Consider the following 22,246-nt stretch of genomic DNA (forward strand, 5'->3'; position numbering starts at 1 on the left):
AACCAAGATACTACTGTGCGTTTTCCTTCCAGTTTAGTTTCCATTTTTTAGATGCACTAATCTTAATGTGGAGTTGCGATAAACAAGTCCAACAATGTTTCCTAGGTACCGCTGAACTCATGACAGATTTGCACAGATGATTTCAATGCCAAGCAGGTTTACAAACAACAACCTACATGCAAGTACATAAACATGTTCGTTCTTTGGATCCTTTACTCCAGGCCTATCTGATTTAAGAGATAAGGTTGGGATGGGGGGGTTGAACACCGTTTTTGTTTGCTTGCAGTCACACCTGTTCATGATATCTGTTATTTAATCAAATACATTATTAATCTGACAAATATAAATGAAATAGAATAAAAACAGTTTTCATCCCCAAGACGCATTACATGAACGTGTTGCGATACATTAAAATAGAGAGAGTAATACAGAATGGGGGAAAAGGAAATGTACTACCAGTCGTAGCAAGTATGCAAAACAGCCCTAGCTAGTGACTCTGAAATAATCAGCTGTTTTTCATATTACTCACACACAACTGCGTGCTCTTTGTATACTAAACGGTACTTCTACCCCTCAGAACTTCTTTACAAAGATTGCAAATTGTTGTGCTCCTAGTTGTTAACAGCATAAAATACTTCCAGATCATAACCCAATTGCGATGTTGCTTCCTTGTACTGCAAAGAATATGCACATGATGTCACAGCAGGCACAAGTCACTGAAAAGCAGCATTACATTTCAGCTTGAATGCCGCAAAAACACATCTAATAGCTATTCAAATAGACTTAACAAGAAACACAGGCTCTCTTTTCACAGACTGCCGAAAACATGAAGGTATGAATCGATGACATATGGCCAATACCCTGTCTAATTTAACTTTAAAAGTTCACCCTAACCGCTGCAGTGTTCACATCAATATGTTCCCAGATGCTTTTAATAATTAAGAAATTTACATTTAGCTTGATAGGACAACTGACATTTTATTAATGTATAATATGTTCACCCTTACTACCGCAGCAAGAGTTCACATCAATAAAATAAAAACACAAAAATTTGTAAATGTATCATTAAATTGTCTGCAACATGACAGAACTTGAATGTACAGTCAATATCTTATTAGATAAATAAATGCGGTGGTACAGAATAAAACACTGCTATCAACCTAAATGTACATTAATCTAACAAAACGTCAGGTGTACCATCAAGCTAAATGTAAACGATTAGTTGCGTAGTTTTTCCTGTGCTGTGCTTAATTTTACTTCCATGACGCACCTTCTTTTTTGGGTTAAGTGAAGTGGGTGCATCTGTACTGATGAGGGGAGAACACACTTAACTCAATAGCGCGCAACTGAGTGTTTTTTATTTACAGAATATCACAAAAAGTGAGTACACCCCTCACATTCTTGTAAATATTTTATTATATCTTTTCATGGGACAACACTGAAGATGACACTTTGATACAATTTAAAGTAGTCAGTGTACAGTTTGTATAACAGTGTAAATTTGCTTTCCCCTCAAAATAACTAAACACACAGCCATTAATATCTAAACCGCTGGCAACAAAAGTGAGTACACCCATAAGTGAAAATGTCCATGTACACTGACTATTTTATATTGTATCAAAGTGTCATATCTTCAGTGTAGTCCTATGAAAAGAAAATATTTACAAAAATGTGAGGTGTGTACTTACTTTAGTGAGATACTGTGAATGCTTAATGGAAGATCGACCCCTTTATGATCTAAGGAACTATTATGCACAGACTGCAGCAGTGCAATACTGACTGGAGCACCAAGAGAAGCATGTTCTGTGTGTACTGGAGGGATGGAGGAAAATGAAAAACAAGGAAGAGACAAGTATTAGAAAATGGCAAGAACTACTCAAAGTTTGGGAACACTTCAACAGTTCAACAGATTAAAAGAAAATAATGTACAATGCAAAAATATAGTAAACCTTTGAAACACTGCCAAACTTGCATTATGCAAGATCAAGTTGAAAATCTCCCAAATGTTTGTTTCTGCGGTTTTCCATAGTAGTCAATACTGATGCACATAGGACATTCTCTTAAGACAGTAATGATCTTATGGCTATTGTGCCACTGCTTATCCCTCAATAAATGACATGCACACACAATGGTGCACGCATGTGTTTTGTAGAACAAATAAAAATGAAAATGGTGATACTACAATCTGGGGAGGCGAGTTTGTGCACCCAAATCGGTGAAAATCATATTTACAGTTAGATGATTCAGTTTGTTGATTTTGTATATTATTTCTCGGTTCTCCCCATTCCTGAGTAATGCCATATTCCTGCAGTGTTTATATATACATTTTTTTTTTATGTTCCGGTGCTTATTTAGGTTGCACTTAAGATGCTCTCCCTTAAGCAACCTCTAAAGAGACTGAGAAACAGACGTAGGAAAAGAAATACCTTTCGTAAGATAGCATCTTACGAAGATTCCAGAGATAAGTCATTGTTATTGCAAAACGCAGCCCTGAACAGTAACTGATACTAACACTTGGAATACAAATACTCTCAGAATCCTGTAATTGATCTCAGCCACATCTCAAGTATTTTGTCACTTACAGTTTTATTAATTGCATGAAAGCCAGTGTCCTTGACTACAGAGGACTGATCAAGTGTGATAAATATAATTTTTCCGAGTAATTCACATATTCAATGTTTTGATTTTGTGGTGTCCAAGCTGAATTATTTTGCCATCAAATACTTCCATTACTGACAGTAGTATTGGGCAGTACTGAGAACTTGTTGATGAATGGATTTGCTTTTCAGAAACTATGACTTGCTTAGTTGCGTTGAAATTTTTTTATTGCATATTTTAGAGCTGCAACAATTCATTGAGTAACTCGAATAACTCGATTACAAAAAATCCTCGATGTAAATTCTTTGCTTGGATGCATCGTGTAATCTGCACAATTATGTACTGCTTAGTGATCACCATGTTTCACTCGGAGGATTACTGTTAGTGTGCTTATGCTGCATTACGTGGAGTAGGTTTGATTTGATGGCGCAATGGAGGAAGAAAGAGAAAAGAGACAGGAAAGTCAGAGAAAGACGAAAAATGTCTAAAGTTTGGGACCATTTTAAACAAAAGAAAAGCGAAAGTATTGTACAGTGTGGCCATTGTAAAACCAAATTAGCTTACCACAATAGCACAACGTCAATGATTCAACATCTCAACAGAAAGCACCCAGTCTATGCATCCAGTCCACGGAGCGGAACCAATATACAAAGTAAGCGCGAGCATTTCACTCACATTCGCGGCTAAAATAAACATGCGATACGTTTCTATTTATGGGCATATGTGTGATTAAAAAAAGTGTAACAAGATTCAGCCCAAGCAGCCCCTATTTTACCCTCAATAAAACACTGATAACAACAGTAGTGAAAATGTTGCTGTCGTAGTTAACATGGAGCTGGAGCCTGTCTATACACTAACAGCAAAGAGCAAAGAAATGGTTCCGTTACAGAAATGGTGAACTCAGGTGGAGTGACGGAAAACAACAGCAGTGCTTGTAATCGCTACTAAACCTTTACTGGTAAAGAGCTGGCGAGAGTCCTTAATCAAACCAGCTGTTCGACAAGCTGAAAGGTGAAGAAAAACGATGTTTTCAGCTGCTCCCATCCACCACTGTTTGTCTTCCATAGCAGTAAAGCTATACAAGTTAAAATAGAAGCTGTTTGTATGCAGATAAACTGTTAGCTTGGTTTGACACAATATTTTAATTTGGCAACTTGCAGCAGGCTGATAGCAGCCGTCACACTGTCGCAATGATACCTGCAGCATGCAGGGGTGAGTCTAAAGGGGAGCATAGGGTGTACTCAACTAGATCTATTTCAAGGCTTTAGTAATATTATTCTGCAGATTTAGATTAATATGAATTACATAATATATTTATAATATATTATTTATATTAACATAAAAAACATTTTATTTATTTTTGCATTTAAGAAAGTGTTTTCTTTTAAAAAGCAAAACAAATATGTACATAAATGCACTAAAAGAGTTTAGTTAGTCAGTTGTTTTTTTTTTCTTTTGTCAGTTGTTGTATGGAGTTCGATCATTAAAAATGTTCCTAAAACGGAAAGCCATGAGTTACTCATTTTAAGAATAGTTACGATTGTTCTTTAATAAGACAAAAGCATTTCTTATCTGATTACTCGATTAATCGATGGAATAATCGATAGAATACTCAATTACTAAAACAATTGATAGCTGCAGCCCTAATATATTCCTCATTTCTTATGTAAATTTCAGAACGTAAAGTGGAAAATAGCTATAATGATGATAATGATTATAGTGAACAACCACTTGTATGGATGAAAAACCTGGTACAGAACCATTCCTGTATAAATTATTTGCTTATAGTAATCAAGCAGACTGTAAACAGAGTTCACTTCGGGTCTTTTTAAACCAGACAACAGTGATCCTGTTGTTTTATTACTTTACTTTGATCAGCCTACTTTGCCTTGCTTTATCCAGTCTGCTTCTGGATACCTACCCAAGGCTAATTATGTGCATAGAAAACGACAGGAAAAAGTCTCTCCATGACAAGTAGCCTCATCAGAGCTTAAACAACTGCACCGTATTGTAAAATTGTCAAAATTAAAGGACAATACAGACAATCCTCACTTAACGACTGAGTTCCATTCCTACAACTAGGCCATTAAGCAAACTGATCGATAAGCGAGGAGTCACCCCTTACCAATATTTCAAGCATATTGAAATATCATAGGAATTACAAATAAATAATACGCTAACATATATAGGCATGCATCACAAATCCAGAAAATCCAGTGATTCACTGTTAGCTTCCTTTTGCACATTAATACTGAACTAAAACAGTGCATAGAAAATAAGTGACTGGTACAAATTAAGATATGAAACAATTCGACTTACAGCCATTGCTTTCGAAGACATAAGAAAAGTATAAGACAGGAAAACTTTAACCTTGCACATGTCCATGCTTTAAGTGCTACCAGAGGTTCCCTATCCCACAATACAAAAGCATACACATCAAACTAAAGGCAACAGATCATGAGACCAGTGTAAACGCATATGGCATATCAAAATAAAGGTCAATTACTGCAAACAATATACAACCTTCCTTCACAGACTCAAATCAGAGAGCAGAACAAGACAATAGAATAGAAACGCCAAGCTGCAATTTCCACAACCAAAGTTCTCGTACAACATACAATACCGACTGGTCGGGCAGTCGTTAAACAGGTAGCTCACTAAGTGAGGAGTATCTGTACACAAATGTCAAATTAGATGGTAATCTGTCTGAGACATGACTAAAACAAAAATTGGTTATAATGAACATCTGCTTATACTGTTCAGCTTCACCCAGACAGACATGAGCACTATAAGCAGTTTCCACAGTAATTCCACACAGATTTTTCCAACTGTTGAGTATGTGAGTGTGCATCATGTATGATAAAAAGAATCATAGGTCAACATTTTCAAGGGGCTTATTGACGACAAATACCAGCTCATTCAAATGGTGGCCATATACTTCAAATGACATCCAGGCAAAATTACATAAAACACGCTGTCCTGAACGATGTTGCATACCTAAAAAGATACCACCTTCTTGTTTGCTGTTTGTCACACTGCAACCCTAGCGGGCACAGAATGTTTTCAATGCAGCAGACCCACATACATAGCACAAATAAACATATTGTGGCGTGTGCATGAGTTACATGAGTTAAATGAGATGACAGCTGCGTGAAGCCGGAATTCGTTATCTAAAGCCCTGAAATATCATATAGTTTGTTGTCATCAAAATAAAGTTAACCTCAATGAGAAAGTCAATTTGTTTTTCTGGAGGAAAATTAATCGTTCAACCAGACAATCAGTGAAAAAGTTGATAGATTAATCGATATAAAAATAGTCATTTCTGGTAGCCCTACATGCAACAAGCTGAGAGCAGAAAAATAATCTAACTCCCAAAGATACTGACTCTTTTTTCCACATGCTCACTGCATTTTCCTGTACAAGTATAACATGTTGACACCAGACGTTTACTCACCACATTAGTGCATATTCAAAATCCAGGAAATGCAATGGAATGTGCTCCAGTACCTCAGTGATTTCTTACAGTCTTCAATAAGATACTCAAGTGAGGCACAGCCTCACCACCATAATGCACACAAACAAGTCCCTTGAGAGAGTAAATTGTGCAAAGTGCATTGCAGTTAGGTTGGTGGTCGCAAACTAGTCTTTCGGGAGGACAACTTCCAATCACCCCCAGTCACCATCGATAAACCATAACGACCCCCTCCCCCTCTTGGCAAAATTGACTGTCGATATTCCATAGCTCACCGGAGTGTTTTGTATCTCTCTCTGTAAAGGTTGGAAAACACTGCTCTAAATCACTGACTATTGCTTTTCAAAACACTTAAGGTCAACCGGGCTAACCAGCAGACGTGTGCATGTGCGCGTGTGTGTGTACTGACAAGTACACGGGCAGACTCCGATTATGGTAATTCAACGTAACAAACACCGTATGACTAAAACAACCGGCCTTACATGCACGGCGGCCGGGTCGGGCCGACTCTGTAACGCACCATTTCACTACCCGCTCCCAGAAACGACCCACACCCAGCCAACCGCGCAAACCAGGAGGCGCCTTGGCTCCACGTTTCAAGCGACACGCCTGATACCACAGCTCAGTTATTAAAGGATTTTTATCGCTTTCGCGTCCCGGAAACAGCACGGGGTGCCGAGCCTAAAGCAAGGCCTCGACCAAAAGCACTGACGTTACTAGGTAGTTATGCGCCACCATTAAGTGTGTTTATGTGATCTTGGGCTAAGCAGAACAGGACATTATTTAAAAGGGGGAACATTCACAACCGCAGTGAAACAGGTCAACCACCGTGTTCAACTTGTATTGATAAGGTTACAAATATAATCCAATTTCACCCGCTCCAGACGAGGCCCGATGATAGTGAACACGCCTTACCACAGTTATACATACTTTCGGACACCCAGTTAGCTGCCCACAGACATGTGATAAGTTAAATTTAACGAAACAGAGTCCAAATTAGAAATTCCATAAACTTTACTGAGCCTGCCGGCGATTTCGAAATATCGACCTACGGGTGCAACTTATCCTCCGACATCCAGACGCCCATACTGCGGAGGAGCCAGGCCGGCTTGGCTGGGAGTCAGACAGCGACATTACGCCAGAGGAATAGCAACTGGCGTCCCCCTGAAGCCAAAAACCACAAAACGAGTACAAAAAGCTCGCGAAACTGCCGGGCCACAGATGGATCAGCTACAGAGAGCCCCATGACGCGTTCTCTTACTGATAGCTAGCTGGCTACATAAACAAGCAAATATCCCAACGACACAGGAGTTCAACTTACCCTTCTAGCGTTGTTTCAAAAGAAGAATCGTAGCAAAGTGCTTAATGCTCTGTACGTATATCGATTCGTCTAAATATTAACAGCAGCTTCAAAATTAATTAGATAACTAACGAAATCCCTTTAAAAATTCCTCTTGAGCAGTGCTCTTCAGCTGTATCTTCCAGCACTGGGCGCTGCAAAATGGCTGTCTTTCCTGCACGCACCATCTAAACCTCAAATGAGGGGGTTCTCTCATCTGGAAAAAAATTAAATTCACCAAAATTATGTGCTGCAATTCAAAATGCAATTTATTTTATTTTATAACTTATATATACTCGATGATTTATTAAATTTAATTTATCGGCCTGCTCTATGTAAATTTTGTAGTTACTAAGGAAAAAACACCCCTATAGTTACTTAATGGTAAATCCCTTAACAGTTCCTGCAGAGTGGAAAAGGGTGAGATCACGCAGTGGCTTACCTTGTGGCAGTTTTTGTGTATATGCTTCGGCAGTACTTTGCGTGCTTGTTAATTTTAAAACAGTATTTTGTGCAAACATAATTATTTTCAGCGGTGCATATTTTAAATATGTCAGCAGTTTATATAGCAGTAGAAATATTTATGTGGTTCTGTTTATGCATGTCGCTTGTACTGCATAATATTTAATATACTGTGTTTTTACTAGTTAAATTGCAGTTTAATTGTGCATTTCACTGCCAGTAATGAATGTATAAACAACATCTTTTAACCGACCCAAAATGTGTCTTAACTACTGTGTCGTGTTCAAGCGATGTAGATATTGTCACCTAATCTAAAAAAATCTCACCCTTAAATAGGGCACATACTGTCACCAGAAACAGAACTCTATCTCTCCTTTGCAAATAAACTGGGTAGTTATACAATTTTATTTCACAGTTTGGATTCGCTGTTTAGAAAACAAATGCACCAACACTTAGACTTTAGCGGTTTGCACTAAAATCTGGTATGTGACATTTTTCATAATTTTGTAGTCGTTCTCGTTTTAATAAATAGTCCTTCATGCTGGGAATAACTGAAACGAGAATAAGTTGTATATTATAACTGAGGACAGTTGCCATTTTAGGTGCCACTTTTGACTTTGCAGATCTCAGCACATATTGACTACATGAGTCACGTGGAAGGGAGTGGGTGGGTAACAATGAAGAATCTTAAGTTAATAATAAGTTGACAATGACAATACGCAAGAAGTTTATTATAAATGCACAATGCATTTATCAAAATCCATGCAATCATCATTCCAAACATAGTCGGAATTACATACAAAAATGTTTCGGTTTCAGTGCTGTTCTTTGCCTGGCAGGTACTGCAACGCGAGGATTTGATGGTGTTACTGCCTCCACATTGGTATTTCGGTTCCAGTGAAGTCTCATTTTAAACATTTTACTCTTTGGTTCTTTTGTATATCCCAACATCGGTAGTTTCTGCATTAAGCGTGATCGTTCTAGCCTTGTCTCGCTGTGGATCTTCCATTTGCCAGAATTGCTGTTTAGCCTGCTTTGTGTCTGACGGACCCTTTAAATATGAGTTGTAGACAGGGATGGATAAGTACGCATTCACCTTTCAAAATGATACGTGCGACAATCGATCATTTGTAAAAGCCAAAATGCATACTTATTTTATATGCATTTGCGCTGCTATGCATTTTAATCTTTATATGCTTACTCTACTTCATTTGCGGTATACAGGTTAAAATGCAAGTTATTTTCTTGTTATAGCAGCGCAAATACACTTAAAATAACTATACGCATTTGCGATTTTACAAACAATCGATTGTCGCAGGTATCGTTTTAGATGAGTGTGTACTTGCGTACCAATTATGTTCATCATTGGTTATAGAAATCGGTTGCCTGGCAGTGACAGTGACAAGTTTGGCGGAATTAAGTGACAGCAGAGCATAAAGTAGTAATGACAGACGCAGCAGACAACAAGACAGGATGCGCAAGTTACAAAAATGTCTTTGATAAGCACATACAGCATACATATAAAACACACAGCACCGATTTGCTGCATATTTCCCAGTCTGACAACTCTTACCTACATTTGTTACTAATCATGTAAATAGAAAAGACATCATGATTAAATGCTTTACCCGTCATTTACGGCTATAATTAACCAATCTGCCGTGTATGGCAAGTCATAGTTAGGGATAACAGGATGGCTCGAGTTGGTAAACATGATGCATTTAATCCTCCGGCCCACGGGGTGGCGAAAGTGAGCGATGCTCCTAGACCGAATGGAAGTCGAAATGATCAGTGCAGTCATTTTCTTTCGGGCAGCTGGGATAGAAAGGAGACGGATGTGGATCGCAGTTATAGCATCGGGTTCTGGGGGCTGTTGCAATGTCGGGGGCTTTGGCCAGACTGCTGTTTTATCCTACTCTTGGCTACAATGTCGTTATGGAGAAAGTATCATCCAGAAGGTGGTTTGACCGTGTGGATAATACTGTAATTCTCGGAGCGCTTCCCTTTAAATCAATGACAGCTGAGGTAAAGTGTATTAAAAAAAAAAAGCTCGTGTTACCTTTTAACCGTAACTGTGGAGTTCCTGTTATCCATTTACGGCTCTATATATATACTTTATAACATTTTCCCTAAGGCGTTTATACATTTTTAAAATTCATTTAATTCCCAGTTGGTACAGACAGAAAATGTCCGTGGGGTGATCACTATGAATGAAGAATATGAAACTAAATATTTCTGCAACTCAGCTGAGGTAAGGCAAGCAGTGGTTTATTCTCAAGTGAAAAAAAGTAGTGCCCACACAATATTTTCAAGCAGTTGAATGATCTAACAGTTATGTAATAATGGGAGCAATTATCGTCTGACCCCTTTTTTTTAAAAAAAAAAAAAAACCCAAAGAATTCGTCTCCCTTTATAACTGGTCTTCATTTCTACTTTTGAAATAGTAGTGCTTATAAGTACTAAGGAAACTGAGAAAACAATATGAAGTGATCTTAAACCACATTTCTTCCATATATTTTTATATGTGGCTTACATTATGTATGAGGTATCTCTTTGAGGGTTATAACAACACATCAGCCAATGTATAAGATGCATGCCAGAAATGCTAGTGACCCCACACCAGCTGTGCCTGTTCCTTGCAGGAGTGGCGATCAGTCGGTGTTGAACAGCTTCGCCTCAGTACAGTGGATCTGACTGGGGTGCCCAGTCTACCGAACTTGCACAAGGGGGTGGATTTTGTGTTTCAGCACAGGGAGGAAGGAACCAGTGTGTACATCCACTGCAAAGCTGGCCGCTCTCGAAGCGCAACGTTAGTTGCAGCTTACCTCATCCGGGTGAGTCCTCCACTAAAAGGCATTCAATAATGCTCAGTCCAGTGAGAGAATATTCCACCTTTTTCATTCAGGTGTTCTCAAGGGGGTAACTTGTGATGGTCTGGGTTTCTGTCATGCCCACAGCTACACAAGTGGAGTCCTGAGGAGGCTTGTGGGATGCTGCGATCTATCCGTCCACACGTACTGATCCACAGTACTCAGATGGAGGTCCTGTGGCAGTACCACAGGCAGGTCTGTGCAGGCTGATCATGCCATACGACACACAGATCCCCGGAGTCATGCAGTGGCAGAAATGTTCACAGAATGAAAAGCTGTCATAGGCAAATACCACACTGTGGCCTGAAAATATGTGCAATTTAGAGACTGACTGTAAATTGCAAGTCGCCTAACATAGTTTTTGTGCCATTTTCAGAGCAATTTAAATTCATTATGAGATCCAGGGTTAGATCAAATTGCATAACTGCAGTGGCATAGCTGTCTCAACTAAGTAAAATTGCTGAAACCTGCTTTTTATTGTGAGAATGTTCACATAAATTTGATTCATATTTAACTGAATGGGTAAGTGTTTGTTTTGTTCATGCAGGCCCGTTGAATTCCTTTTGGATTTTCACATCGCGGTTTTAGCTACTTCTGTGGAATCCCCAGGCGTTCTGCTGATTGCTTTGTGTGAATCAGTAGCATCAGAGTAATAACAATATTTTAATAAGTGACATAGGACCCTAGGGGCAGCATGGTGGTGCAGTGGTTAGCACTGTTGCCTCACAGCTCTGGGACCCAGGTTCGAGTCTCCGCCTGGGTCACGTGTGCGGAGTTTGCATGTTTCTCCCCATGCCGTCGTGGGGTTTTCTCCGGGTACTCCGGTTTCCCCCACAGTCCAAAAACATGCTGAGGCTAATTGGAGTTGCTAAATTGCCCGTAGGTGTGCATGTGTGAGTGAATGGTGTGTGAGTGTGCCCTGCGATGGGCTGGCCCCCCATCCTGGGTTGTTCCCTGCCTCGTGCCCATTGCTTCCGGGATAGGCTCCGGACCCCCCGCGACCCAATAGGATAAGCGGTTTGGAAAATGGATGGATGGATGGATAATGGAGCATTATATCTAGGAGCATGCACTGATCACAGTGTGTTGCCGCACCCACCACACAACAAACCACGTCAGGGATGAGAACCTGAGTGCAGCCATGTGGGGGCGATACTTCAGCACTGTAAATTAGTCTGACTGGACCAGTGAGAGTTTTTTTTTTGCAGTGACTGGAGTGTCAATCCTGCCGCCAGTCCTCAGGTTTTTCCTTGCAAGTTGGAGGACCTCCTTATAGGGCTGGATGTACATTAACATCATACCCAGGACAAAAGCCATTGAAGGTTAAGTACCTTGCTCAAGGGCCCAGCGGAGTGGAATCACTCTAAGCATTCACGAGATTTGAACCAGCAACCTTCTGATTGCTGGCACAGATCCTTAGCCACCACTCCCCCATATTACTTAAATAAGATTTTAAAAATAGTTTAGCAAGACTGAAGAATGATACCAGGTTTGCTTCTATTACATTTGTTTTAGATTAGACCCAGGTAATCAAGGATAATTAAGAACTCAGCAGCGTTGAACACCAGTGAGGTCTTCGATTTCCCACCCCTAGCTTAGCTATATCATGCAATTTTACTATTAAATATATGTCAAATTTGTAACAAAACTGCCTGCAACATTAATTGTCAACTGCTTTTAGAAACTTGTGACACTGGAAATCCATTATAGTTTAAGCATTCCTGGGGAATCAGAAAAACCACATACAGGAATTATTTATTGTTTAATATCAGTATCACTGGGAATCATTTATTATTCAATATTACTAAAAGACTAATCACATACTTTTCTGTCTGCAGTTGGATTATATGTGTATTTCAATACCAGTTGCATTGTAAAATGTAGCTCCAATCATTAGGCTTTTTTTTCTTGTATTATTATTCGTACAGATGTTATAATACAGTCAATGCAATTTTAATTCTTCTTATGAAGAAGTAAAACGGTTAATTCTAAAGGGTTTTATTTTATTTACATCTTTTTTTCTTCACAAGTATAGGAAAGCGTATGCATGTTAACAGGGTTTATTACGAAATATATGTCTTCTGGGAAGATTAAAGATTAGTGATGTTATTTCATAGTGCTGAGGTTTTTTAATTTTGGATCTGCCTTTACATGAAATGTCGTACAAAATAACAGTGATGACCAGGAAAATTATAGCAGGACTAAAACTTAACTTTAAATGAATTCTGCTGGTAGCAGAGGCCTTAGTTTTAATTACAATTTGACTTGAAACTGAATTTTATGAGTGAGATTTTGTTTTTGCTTTGACTTTCAAGATCTTGACCTTGTAAATACAATTAAATCAATGGGTTGTGTACCAAGGTAAAATGTTTAGAGTATAAGATAATTCTATTTTTGGATGTGATTAAATACAAATAATCATATCTGGGTTGTGTTGTGTTTTTCATAACTTATCCGATTGCACATAGAGAAACCTAGAGATGTGTCTGTTTCCCGCTGCTACAGTATCCTCCATAATTATTGAACAAAATCTATTCAAAGAAAATCAATCCTTCATCAAGAGTTAATTATTTTCAACAAAAACATGTTCCAGAATTCTTGGCACCCCTAGAAATTACAGTGAACACAATGTAACTGAAACATGTTTCTCATGTAAATTGTACATCTTTGAGTTGATTGGATTGTGTAGGAATGTTCAAGCTGTGATCCATGACTCCCTGGATAACTAGAGTACAAATATGAGATGACACAGAAGCCAAATTACCTTTGTCATCCATCGACATGGCAAACATAAAAGAACACACACACCAAATGAGGGAGAAGTGTTTTGACTTCATAAGTCAGGGAATGGGCATGAAAAAATAGCTACTCGCCTGAAAATACCCATTTATACTGCTAGGGCAATAATAAAAAAAGCAGACATCAACTGGAACTTTTACAAATCTGCCTGGATGAAGGCCCAAGTTTATTTTTCCTGCAAATACAGTGCTAAATGTAGATGTTTTGTTCCCCAAGCCACTTAGTTATCACTGTTACCTTATGGCATGGTGCTCCGTTATGATGGAAAAGGGCATTGTTCATCACCAAACTGTTCCTTGATGGCAGATTATGCTCTTGGAGGATGTTTTGGTACCGTTCTTCATTTATCTTTATTTATGTTCTTAGGCAAAATTGTGAGTGAGCTCATTTCCTTGGCTGAGATGCCACATATGAATGGTCTCAGGATGCTTTACTGTTAGCATGACACAGGACTGATGGTAGCACTCAACTTTTCTTCTCCAGACAATCTTTTTTCCAGATGCCCCAAAAAATCGGAAAGGGGATTCATCAGAGAAAATGACTTTAATTCATCTGATCACTCTTCATAACATTCTGGAGTATATTCAAATTGACATCATAAAAAACGAGGCAGCAGACTTTGTGAAAATTAATATTTGTGTTATATTTCTCAAAATGTTTGGCTGCGGCCGTAGATGCCAACACCCACAGCTGGTCCTTGCAACCACCCACATTTCATGTTACTTTTTCTAATTTGTCTTTAAAAATTTTCTTTATTAATGTATTATAAATTAATTTATTTAATTCCGAACAGTGTCATGACCCGGCTCAAGGTCATGACAAAAAGTGACTCATCACACCAAGTAGTTACAAAAGAGCCTCTATTAATAAGCTATGGGTTAAAAAAATTGCATGAAGGACCATTTAGGATATCAGCATGGGTATTGGAAGAGTGGCAGTGGAATGTGTGTAGTGCTGATTTAAAATCTTTGCCCAAAAATACTATACCAATAAAACAGTTGCATGGGAAAAGGAGAAAGCAGAGGGAAAAGAGAAAGTGAGGGATGCAGTCTCTAAAGCAGCTTATACAAGTGAGTCTTGGATCTGCAAATGATTGGTGCAAAACTAGCGAACATTCAACTAATCCAAGAGGCCAAACCACATGTGCTTAATTTAAAATTCACTGGCACATCCAATCAGATTTATATAATAGGTATTGATTGGCATAAATTGCAGAGTGCACTGCGCACTTCATCATAGCGTTAATTTAAACCTATACTTTATATAGGGTCGCGACTGAGCTGGCATGGTAAAAATTGGGTTGCGGTGCAAAAAATGTTGAAAACCAATGCTCTATGGCTAATAAAGCCTCTTGCCCAAGCAACAAACAGACAAAAAGGAAACTGCATGCAAGAAACCTCACGGGTTAACAAACAGCAGCAAGTCTTTCATGGCTGGGCCGTAAGCGTCGTACAGTAGGGGGCGATATTCGCCCGTCAGTCATATGCAGCATGAATCCACCGGAATCGCCGTAACCTTGTGTTGCAGTACTTCCTCCGGTTAAATATGGCGTCGTCTCTGCTTCGATTCTTTCGTGGAGGGTTTAACACATCCTCTAACAGTAAGTATATAACGGGAGCCTGCTTATTTTAGTTATTCTGGGGTATATTTTGGGGGACTCTTTGCACTCATTTATACAGTTACATAATCGTTTCACTTGTAAAAGGTATACTTTTAAAGGCATTTAATCTACTGCCGTCTCGCTTGTCAATTGACCTTCCGGATGATCCCAGCTCTCCTCTGCATATATGTGTACGAGGTGACTATAATTGCAGCATTATAGTAATATTTACAGGATAGTTATGATCGTTTTATAATATATTTAACCTAATCGGAGTCAATGTTCTACCTTAGTCGTCAATCGAAGATTCGCGGTCGGGCTCGTGAGGTCTGAGACCACAACAGCGGAGACGAGACGTGAGTATGATGTTAGCATAAATAAACATAAATAACCGCTTACTATTTATTTAAGTAATGTGTAGTTGTACACAACTGTGTATTTACTAGTGACTACGGACGGCGGTAATAGTCTTTAAAAATCTTTAACTGACTTAACTTTGTACAAGCATTGGATAATATTAAAATTAATTAGTAGAAGGTGATTGCATTTCAGTTCAACAAACGCCCTTTGCATTATCATTTTTGATTTGTATGAAATTTCGTGTTTGAAGCGAGTCACCTATACTTTCCAAAGTTCTGAAGTGTTTATTTTATTATTATTATTTTTTTACTTTAAAAAATCCCTTTGAGATATCGTGCAGTTTCTACACCTCAGGTAGTAAAACATGAAAATTCAGAGTGGTTTCTTATAATGTGTAACCTTTTTACGATTATGGCTACATGGCTTAGCTGTAGCTCGTTGGAATGGTCAAAATGATCAAATTACACGTATGCATAAGTCTGTGTCAATATACTACTTCCTTTCACCATGAATATCGAACCGAAAATAATGTACCGTATGGTACACGACAAATACATGTGGTGTTATACTCCTCATTTTCATGTGTGTGATCATAAAAACGGCTTGTTAGTGCTTTTCTTTCATAACCAAACGTAGTGTGAAAGTGTAGTGGCTGAAATGAACTTGAACTGAAATGAAATTTAACCATCCCATGGAAAAAGTGGGCTTTCCAACAAGCTATAGTTGACTAATGTAGCTGTAATAGTAAAAAACAAAAGTACAGCTCATAAGAAAACACTCTGAATGACCTTTTTTTTTTTTGCTACCCCAGGTGTACAAAAGTTATGTTACAAAGGGAATTTTATTTAAAAAAAAGTTATGACCCCTGGGATGTATGTGGAATTTAAAGGCCATATTTCACAGAAATAAAAAATGGTGATACAAAACCTTTTTGTAAATTTATTGAATTTAAATGGAATGCCCCTTATAACAACAGCCCAACGTGCACTGTTGTCTGACTGATATTTACTGAAGATTCAGAGATGTTGTACTTTTTCAGCCCAGCATGTAATGTCCTTATGCTCATCTTCTCCTCTCTGATTCAGCCACCATAAGGCCCAAGGATGCTGTCACCCACAAACGGCTCTCAGCTTTTGGGGAATATATTGCAGAAATTCTCCCCAAATATGTGCAACAAGTCCAGGTATAATGTGTAATTTAAGAAGACCAATGGTTTATATGCATTGGTTTGCTGAGGTGGAAATGTATTTGGGCTAAATCAGCTGGTGAAAAGAATCAAGATAAGGAATAGTGAGTTTCTTAACATGGTAAAGAGACTTTGCATCTTTATTGAGTGTGCTTATAATGGAGATATTTACTTCACCTAATTTTGTAATTATTCAAATTTTGGTGAAAGTAAAAATTTAATTGCGTAGATGCTGCAAATATGAAAATAAATTGCTGCAGTTTTAACTCATGTCCAGCTTTTTTAAGGTGCAATCACAGTAGCATGAAAAAAATTGATTCCATTCTAGCCACCGGACATAAGTGCAAAATTCGCTTGTGGTAGTGCAGTTAATCTGCGAGGGGTTAATGAGCAATCATTAAAATTGCAAAGCTTACTAAGTTTTTGCTCAGAAGTAAATTTACTTTGATCTGCAAATTCATGTTAAACCAATACAAATGTGGAATGGGTGTGGTTGACCCCTCAGCTTCACATAAGTGTTTTTTTAATGAAAAAAGATCACTTCTGGGAGAAAATGCATTTGTGTTATGACAAAAATTACCAGCACCTTTAGCCCATTATACAGCTAATGTGTATCAGTTATGTCAATCCCTGTTTATAATACATTGCTAGCTAGCATGATTCTCCTATGTCTTGCCACATGGTATTTTCAAAGGCAACACTATTTTCGTCAACACCATTCAGGAACTTCTGGCGCCATCCCGGATGGCAGCCTGTCTAGCATGCTCTCTGCATTTTGCATTGCTTTTCTTCATTTTTTCTGTTTACCGTCTTTATTTCTCTTGTTGCACTGGGCGTGCTTATGACAAAAGAATTTCCCTCGGGATAAATAAAGTTCTTACCTATTAGCTGAATGGAAATATCACCATATACTCAAACTGTTGTGATATACCATATTAGCTGATCATGCCCCTGGATATTTTTTTTGTACTAGTGTGACCACACCTTTAATAGGTACAGTAACAACTCCTTGGACAAAAGTATTTAATCATGTAGTTATTTTAACATTATTGATAGTCTTAATATATAACTTGCGCAGAAATTTTTACAAGTGTTATTTTGTCTGGATGGATTAAAACTAATATCCTAGTTGCAGTCCTCTTGATACTCCAATGTGTGAGTTGTAAATCTTTTTTTTTCCCCAGTCCGAAGCATAATTGTCATTATCCCTGAAAAGTGTGTACAACGTGAAAAACCTGTTGATTAGACCTGCACAATGTGTGATGGTACATGCAGTTTTCACATTGCAAGGACTGTGAAAGTCGGTTGGGTTGAGACCATCAATAACTTTCACTAAAAGTTTTACTCTGTCATAGGAAACAAAACTTGGCAAGCTTTGCAGTTTTAATGATTGTTCATTTTCAACATTACCTGATGTTAAAAATGTAATCTAGTCTAAAATTTACTGCTGATGCTCTGCATGCACTCTTCAAACCAGTCATTTTTTGTTGTTGCTGTTAAATTATGTGACATATTTGTAAGAAATTTAACAGAAAGAAGTGGTGAGGAGCAGAGCTAACAAGGATTGGTTATTAACACATTTGTCTTCCACTGTATGGAGATATTTTGGATTCCACAGAGATTATATTGTGCAAAAACAAGTGTCACTGCTTTGTTAGCTTATCTCATAGCACCAACATCAACTTATTTGACTATAGTAAAATTTACATAGATATAATTTATTTTGGGTAAGTTTTCAACTCATTTAGTTCAACTCAGTTAATAAAAAAGACAGTATTTATAGCAAAAATATCAAATATTACAGTGTGGTGATATATATATATATATATATATATATATATATATATATATATATATATATATATATATATATATATATATATATATATATATATATATATATATATATATATATATATATATATATATATATATATATTTTTTTTTTTTTTCCCAGTACTGTGCAATCCTTTTGAGATAATGGAGATCCAGGTCAGTCAGACTTGTGAGTGAAGTGATCCCTGCTTCTCAATGTGAAACTGTATTTATTTCAAGGTGACATGTTTCAATGAGCTGGAGGTGATGATTCACCCAGATGGTGTCATCCCAGTGCTGACCTTCTTGCGGGACCATACCAACGCCCAGTTCAAGAACATGACAGACCTCACTGCTGTCGATGTGCCAACTCGCCAGAATCGCTTTGAGGTACCATGTCCTTCCTCCTTGCTGATGGCTTTTTCATGATAAATAGTCACAATTGTAATATACTATATGTCTTGAAGTCTTCTTAATTACTGAATATACTCTGGCCACTTTATTAGGCACACTAGTACCAGGTAGGACCCACTTTTGCCTCCAGAACCAGTTATAATAATAATAATAATAATAATTTCATCCCCATGAGTGTATTCTCTTTATGCCACCCCCAACTTGTTTTCTGTCGGTGAAAGTAAGCTTGCCACGAAGGGCAACCCCCAGGGAGCTGGGGAGTTAAGGGCCTTGCTCAAGGATCCGCAGATGTGTCGAGGCTGGGCTTGAACCAGCAACCTTCCAATCACAGGCACAGAGGCTTAACCTACTGAGCCACACACTGGCCCATAGGGTAGAATAGTTGTGCATTCAGTGATGCACTTCTGCGTGTTGAGCTGAGCTGTTATTTTTGCACTTTTTCTCTCTTCTGTCTGCAACCTATGGGTGCAAGGCAAGGAACAGACCATGATGGGGCGCAAACCCACTACAGGGCATACTCGCACACCATTCACTTACCTTCTGGAATATTGGTAATTCCAACTAACTAAAACATACTTTTGGACTGTGGGGGGAGGGATGGGGGGAAGCCAGAGTACCCAGAGGAAACTCCATGACAACACAGGGAGAACATGCAAACTCCACACCCAAGGAGTCATGGTGGAGGTTCAAACCCTGATCCCTGATGAGTGAGGCAACGGTGCTGTCCACTGCACTACCGTGCTGCCCTTAGTCACCACAGACACAGAGTTGTGACCTTAACCTCATTGAAGGTCTTTGGGATGTGATAACGGAGGCTTTATGGAGGTTCAACTCACTTGTTAATACAGGATCTCGATGAGAAATGAATGCAAATCTGGATGAAAATAAAGGGTGAGATGTTGCATAAGCTTGTGGAAACAATCCCATGACAAATGTCTGCCATGATCAAAGCTAAAGGTGTTCTAACGAATGGGGATGTTTTTGAGAGGTGTAGAGTGTGTGTAGGGTACACTTGGACAGTATAATGATAATATTTTCGGTAAACAAGTAGTCTCCTGGTTAAGAACATCCAACATACAGACGACTGGACTTACAAATGGACTTCCATAATGCCTGTAGTATTAAAAATTCAAGTTCAATAAAATAGTTCATAATGAATGCATATGTTACTTTGTGGCACTCATAACATTGTGTGGCTTCAGTAGCTCATTGGTTCGAGGTACAGTATGTAGCTACTTTTATTAATGATGTATTATTGTTGCAATTTACCCACAAATGTAGTGGTCTTAGGGAACAGATCTTGTTTGTAATCCGGGGACTGTGTGTACTGCGGTATTTCCTTTCAGTGAAATTTATCATAGGCACCCTCCTCTCTTGGCAAAATTAATCTTGGGGGAATTTGTAATGGTGTCAATTAGCCACAGTCCTTGTCAGCACATGAAACAAGTAGCACAAATCTGGTGAACCTAATTACATTAAAACAAGTCACACAAAGTTGGGCTTTTAATAAAGATTATTTGGAGAGTTGGGGAGAGTGTTTAGGGTAGGCATGGGTGGTATCACAGTAATATTTTTCAGCATACTGCGGCTTTCCAGTATTCTCGTTCAGCAATATTTATCCTGCTTGCCTCCCCCCCCCCCCCAAAATAAAATACCTGAAGTGTGGCTGTTTCTGAGATGCTGGAAGCTGGTGTAGTTAATAAAGATGCACAGATTGCCTTTAAAGCAAATGAATAGACTTGCCGCTTAAAAATACTGGTAACTTTAGCAACAATTGGTTTATAAATCTGTTTGCTTGTCTGTCTTGTGTAACTTGAAGTGCTTTTGTGCTGCTTAAATGGGCACAGATTGTGTACAACCTTCTATCACTGCGCTACAACTCCCGCATCCGCGTGAAGACCTACACAGATGAGCTGACCCCTGTGGATTCTTCTGTCTCCGTTCACCAGGCTGCCAATTGGTATGAGCGTGAGGTAAGAGTTCAGCTTCTTATAGGACAGCACACAAAAATGTTGCTGGAGTTAGAACAGTGCAGTCTTAATGTAATATCCAGACAAGCATTAATATGTGTAGTTTTAACCAGTGTTAATGACAACTGGTTTTGACTTTTAGGAAGTTATTAAACCTATCTCTGGTGTTTATATAAAAATTTAACATTCACATGTCATCTCTGAGTGAAAGGTTCAGTGGTAGCTTGGTCCTTGATATTTCTGTTACAAGAATGTCTGTCTCAAATCAAAGTCCACTTGTAGTGAGAAAATAGAAGTGACCCATCTGTGTGATTGTTCTCCAGGTGTGGGACATGTATGGGGTTTTTTTTGCAAACCATCCAGATTTGAGAAGGATCCTCACTGATTATGGGTTTGAAGGGCATCCATTCAGAAAGGATTTCCCCCTGTCAGGATACGTGGAGGTGAGTCAAGCATATGGTCATGATACATCTCTGCCAGTATTAGCCCATGTGGGTGGCAGTCATGTGCAATGTATTTTGAAGAGTAAGAAGTACCTTTATAATATAGGATAATTGACAGAAACTCTATGAACGCCTGATAAGTTAAGAATGAAGCCGTACTAATGCTGTGAGATACCATATCATTTGAACAGTATTGAGTAGATGTCTACATGTTGCCGAGGTTCAGGGCTAGCACCATAGGTTCCTTGTTAGGGTGTCAACCTTTGACTGCAGTGTGTGGTTGACCTTCTCGTCCCCCACATACTGCAGTGTGCTACCCCCCGCCCCCTTACATCCAATCCCGAAGTAGGCTGATCCCAGATGTTGACTGCCTCGGGTGCCACCTTCCTGCAGGTGCGATACGATGATGAGGTGAAACGTGTCGTAGCAGAGCCTGTGGAGCTGTCCCAGGAGTTCCGGAAGTTCGACCTGAACAGTCCCTGGGAGGTGTTCCCAGCTTATCGCCAGCAAGTGGATACTGGCAAGCTGGAGGCTGGAGATAACAAACCGGAAAGCAAATGATTCTGTTCGACTGCTGTTCTCAGCTTTAACGTCAAACCATTAAAAAAGGGTACATGGTTGTCCCTGCTTCCCTGCTATCTATGTAAATAAAGTGAATAATATGAAAGTGTCTGTTTCTTTAGTGAAAGAATCTGTAGAAATGGTAATTGGTTGCATAGTGTGAATAAGAAAATTGTTCTCTCATTCATAAATAGATTGAAGCCCAGTGGTATACAGGAGATTAAGATATGTCAATTTGGCAACACATTTACCTGAAATGTGGGTTATATGAAGACCTTTTAGAATGATTGCATTTTCCTTGTGTCATTTGTTCAGACCCCGTTAATGTTTTGGTGTGCAATAACTGCTTTAACAGAA

The 22,246-nt window shown here is 38.7% G+C and overlaps 3 protein-coding genes across 6 annotated transcripts in view; 2 read left to right on the forward strand and 1 right to left on the reverse strand.

Annotated features, from left to right (window-relative positions):
- Positions 1-7,581, reverse strand: part of celf1 (cugbp, Elav-like family member 1) — a 33,111-nt gene extending 25,530 nt beyond the window's left edge. For all 4 annotated transcript variants that reach the window (XM_048973101.1, XM_048973100.1, XM_048973099.1 and 1 more), the window contains exon 1: positions 7,392-7,581. The gene's annotated coding sequence lies outside the window, so the exon portion shown is untranslated. The remainder of the gene's footprint in view (positions 1-7,391) is intronic.
- Positions 7,582-7,811: 230 nt separating this feature from the next.
- On the forward strand, positions 7,812-13,164 carry ptpmt1 (protein tyrosine phosphatase mitochondrial 1). Its single transcript, XM_048973119.1, has 4 exons — positions 7,812-9,896; positions 10,042-10,122; positions 10,514-10,705; positions 10,829-13,164. Exons 1-4 carry the CDS (start codon positions 9,750-9,752, stop codon positions 10,949-10,951), a joined length of 543 nt encoding a protein of 180 aa, XP_048829076.1. The 5' UTR covers positions 7,812-9,749; the 3' UTR covers positions 10,952-13,164.
- Positions 13,165-15,037: 1,873 nt separating this feature from the next.
- On the forward strand, positions 15,038-21,995 carry ndufs3 (NADH:ubiquinone oxidoreductase core subunit S3). The gene is made up of 7 exons (XM_048973113.1): positions 15,038-15,140; positions 15,434-15,496; positions 16,586-16,683; positions 18,742-18,891; positions 20,763-20,888; positions 21,209-21,328; positions 21,722-21,995. The coding sequence occupies exons 1-7, from the start codon at positions 15,086-15,088 to the stop codon at positions 21,887-21,889; spliced, it is 780 nt and encodes a 259-aa protein (XP_048829070.1). The 5' UTR covers positions 15,038-15,085; the 3' UTR covers positions 21,890-21,995.
- The last annotated feature ends 251 nt before the right edge of the window (positions 21,996-22,246 follow it).

The sequence above is a fragment of the Brienomyrus brachyistius genome, chromosome 13 (assembly GCF_023856365.1).
Source record: "Brienomyrus brachyistius isolate T26 chromosome 13, BBRACH_0.4, whole genome shotgun sequence".
Lineage (NCBI taxonomy): Eukaryota > Metazoa > Chordata > Actinopteri > Osteoglossiformes > Mormyridae > Brienomyrus > Brienomyrus brachyistius.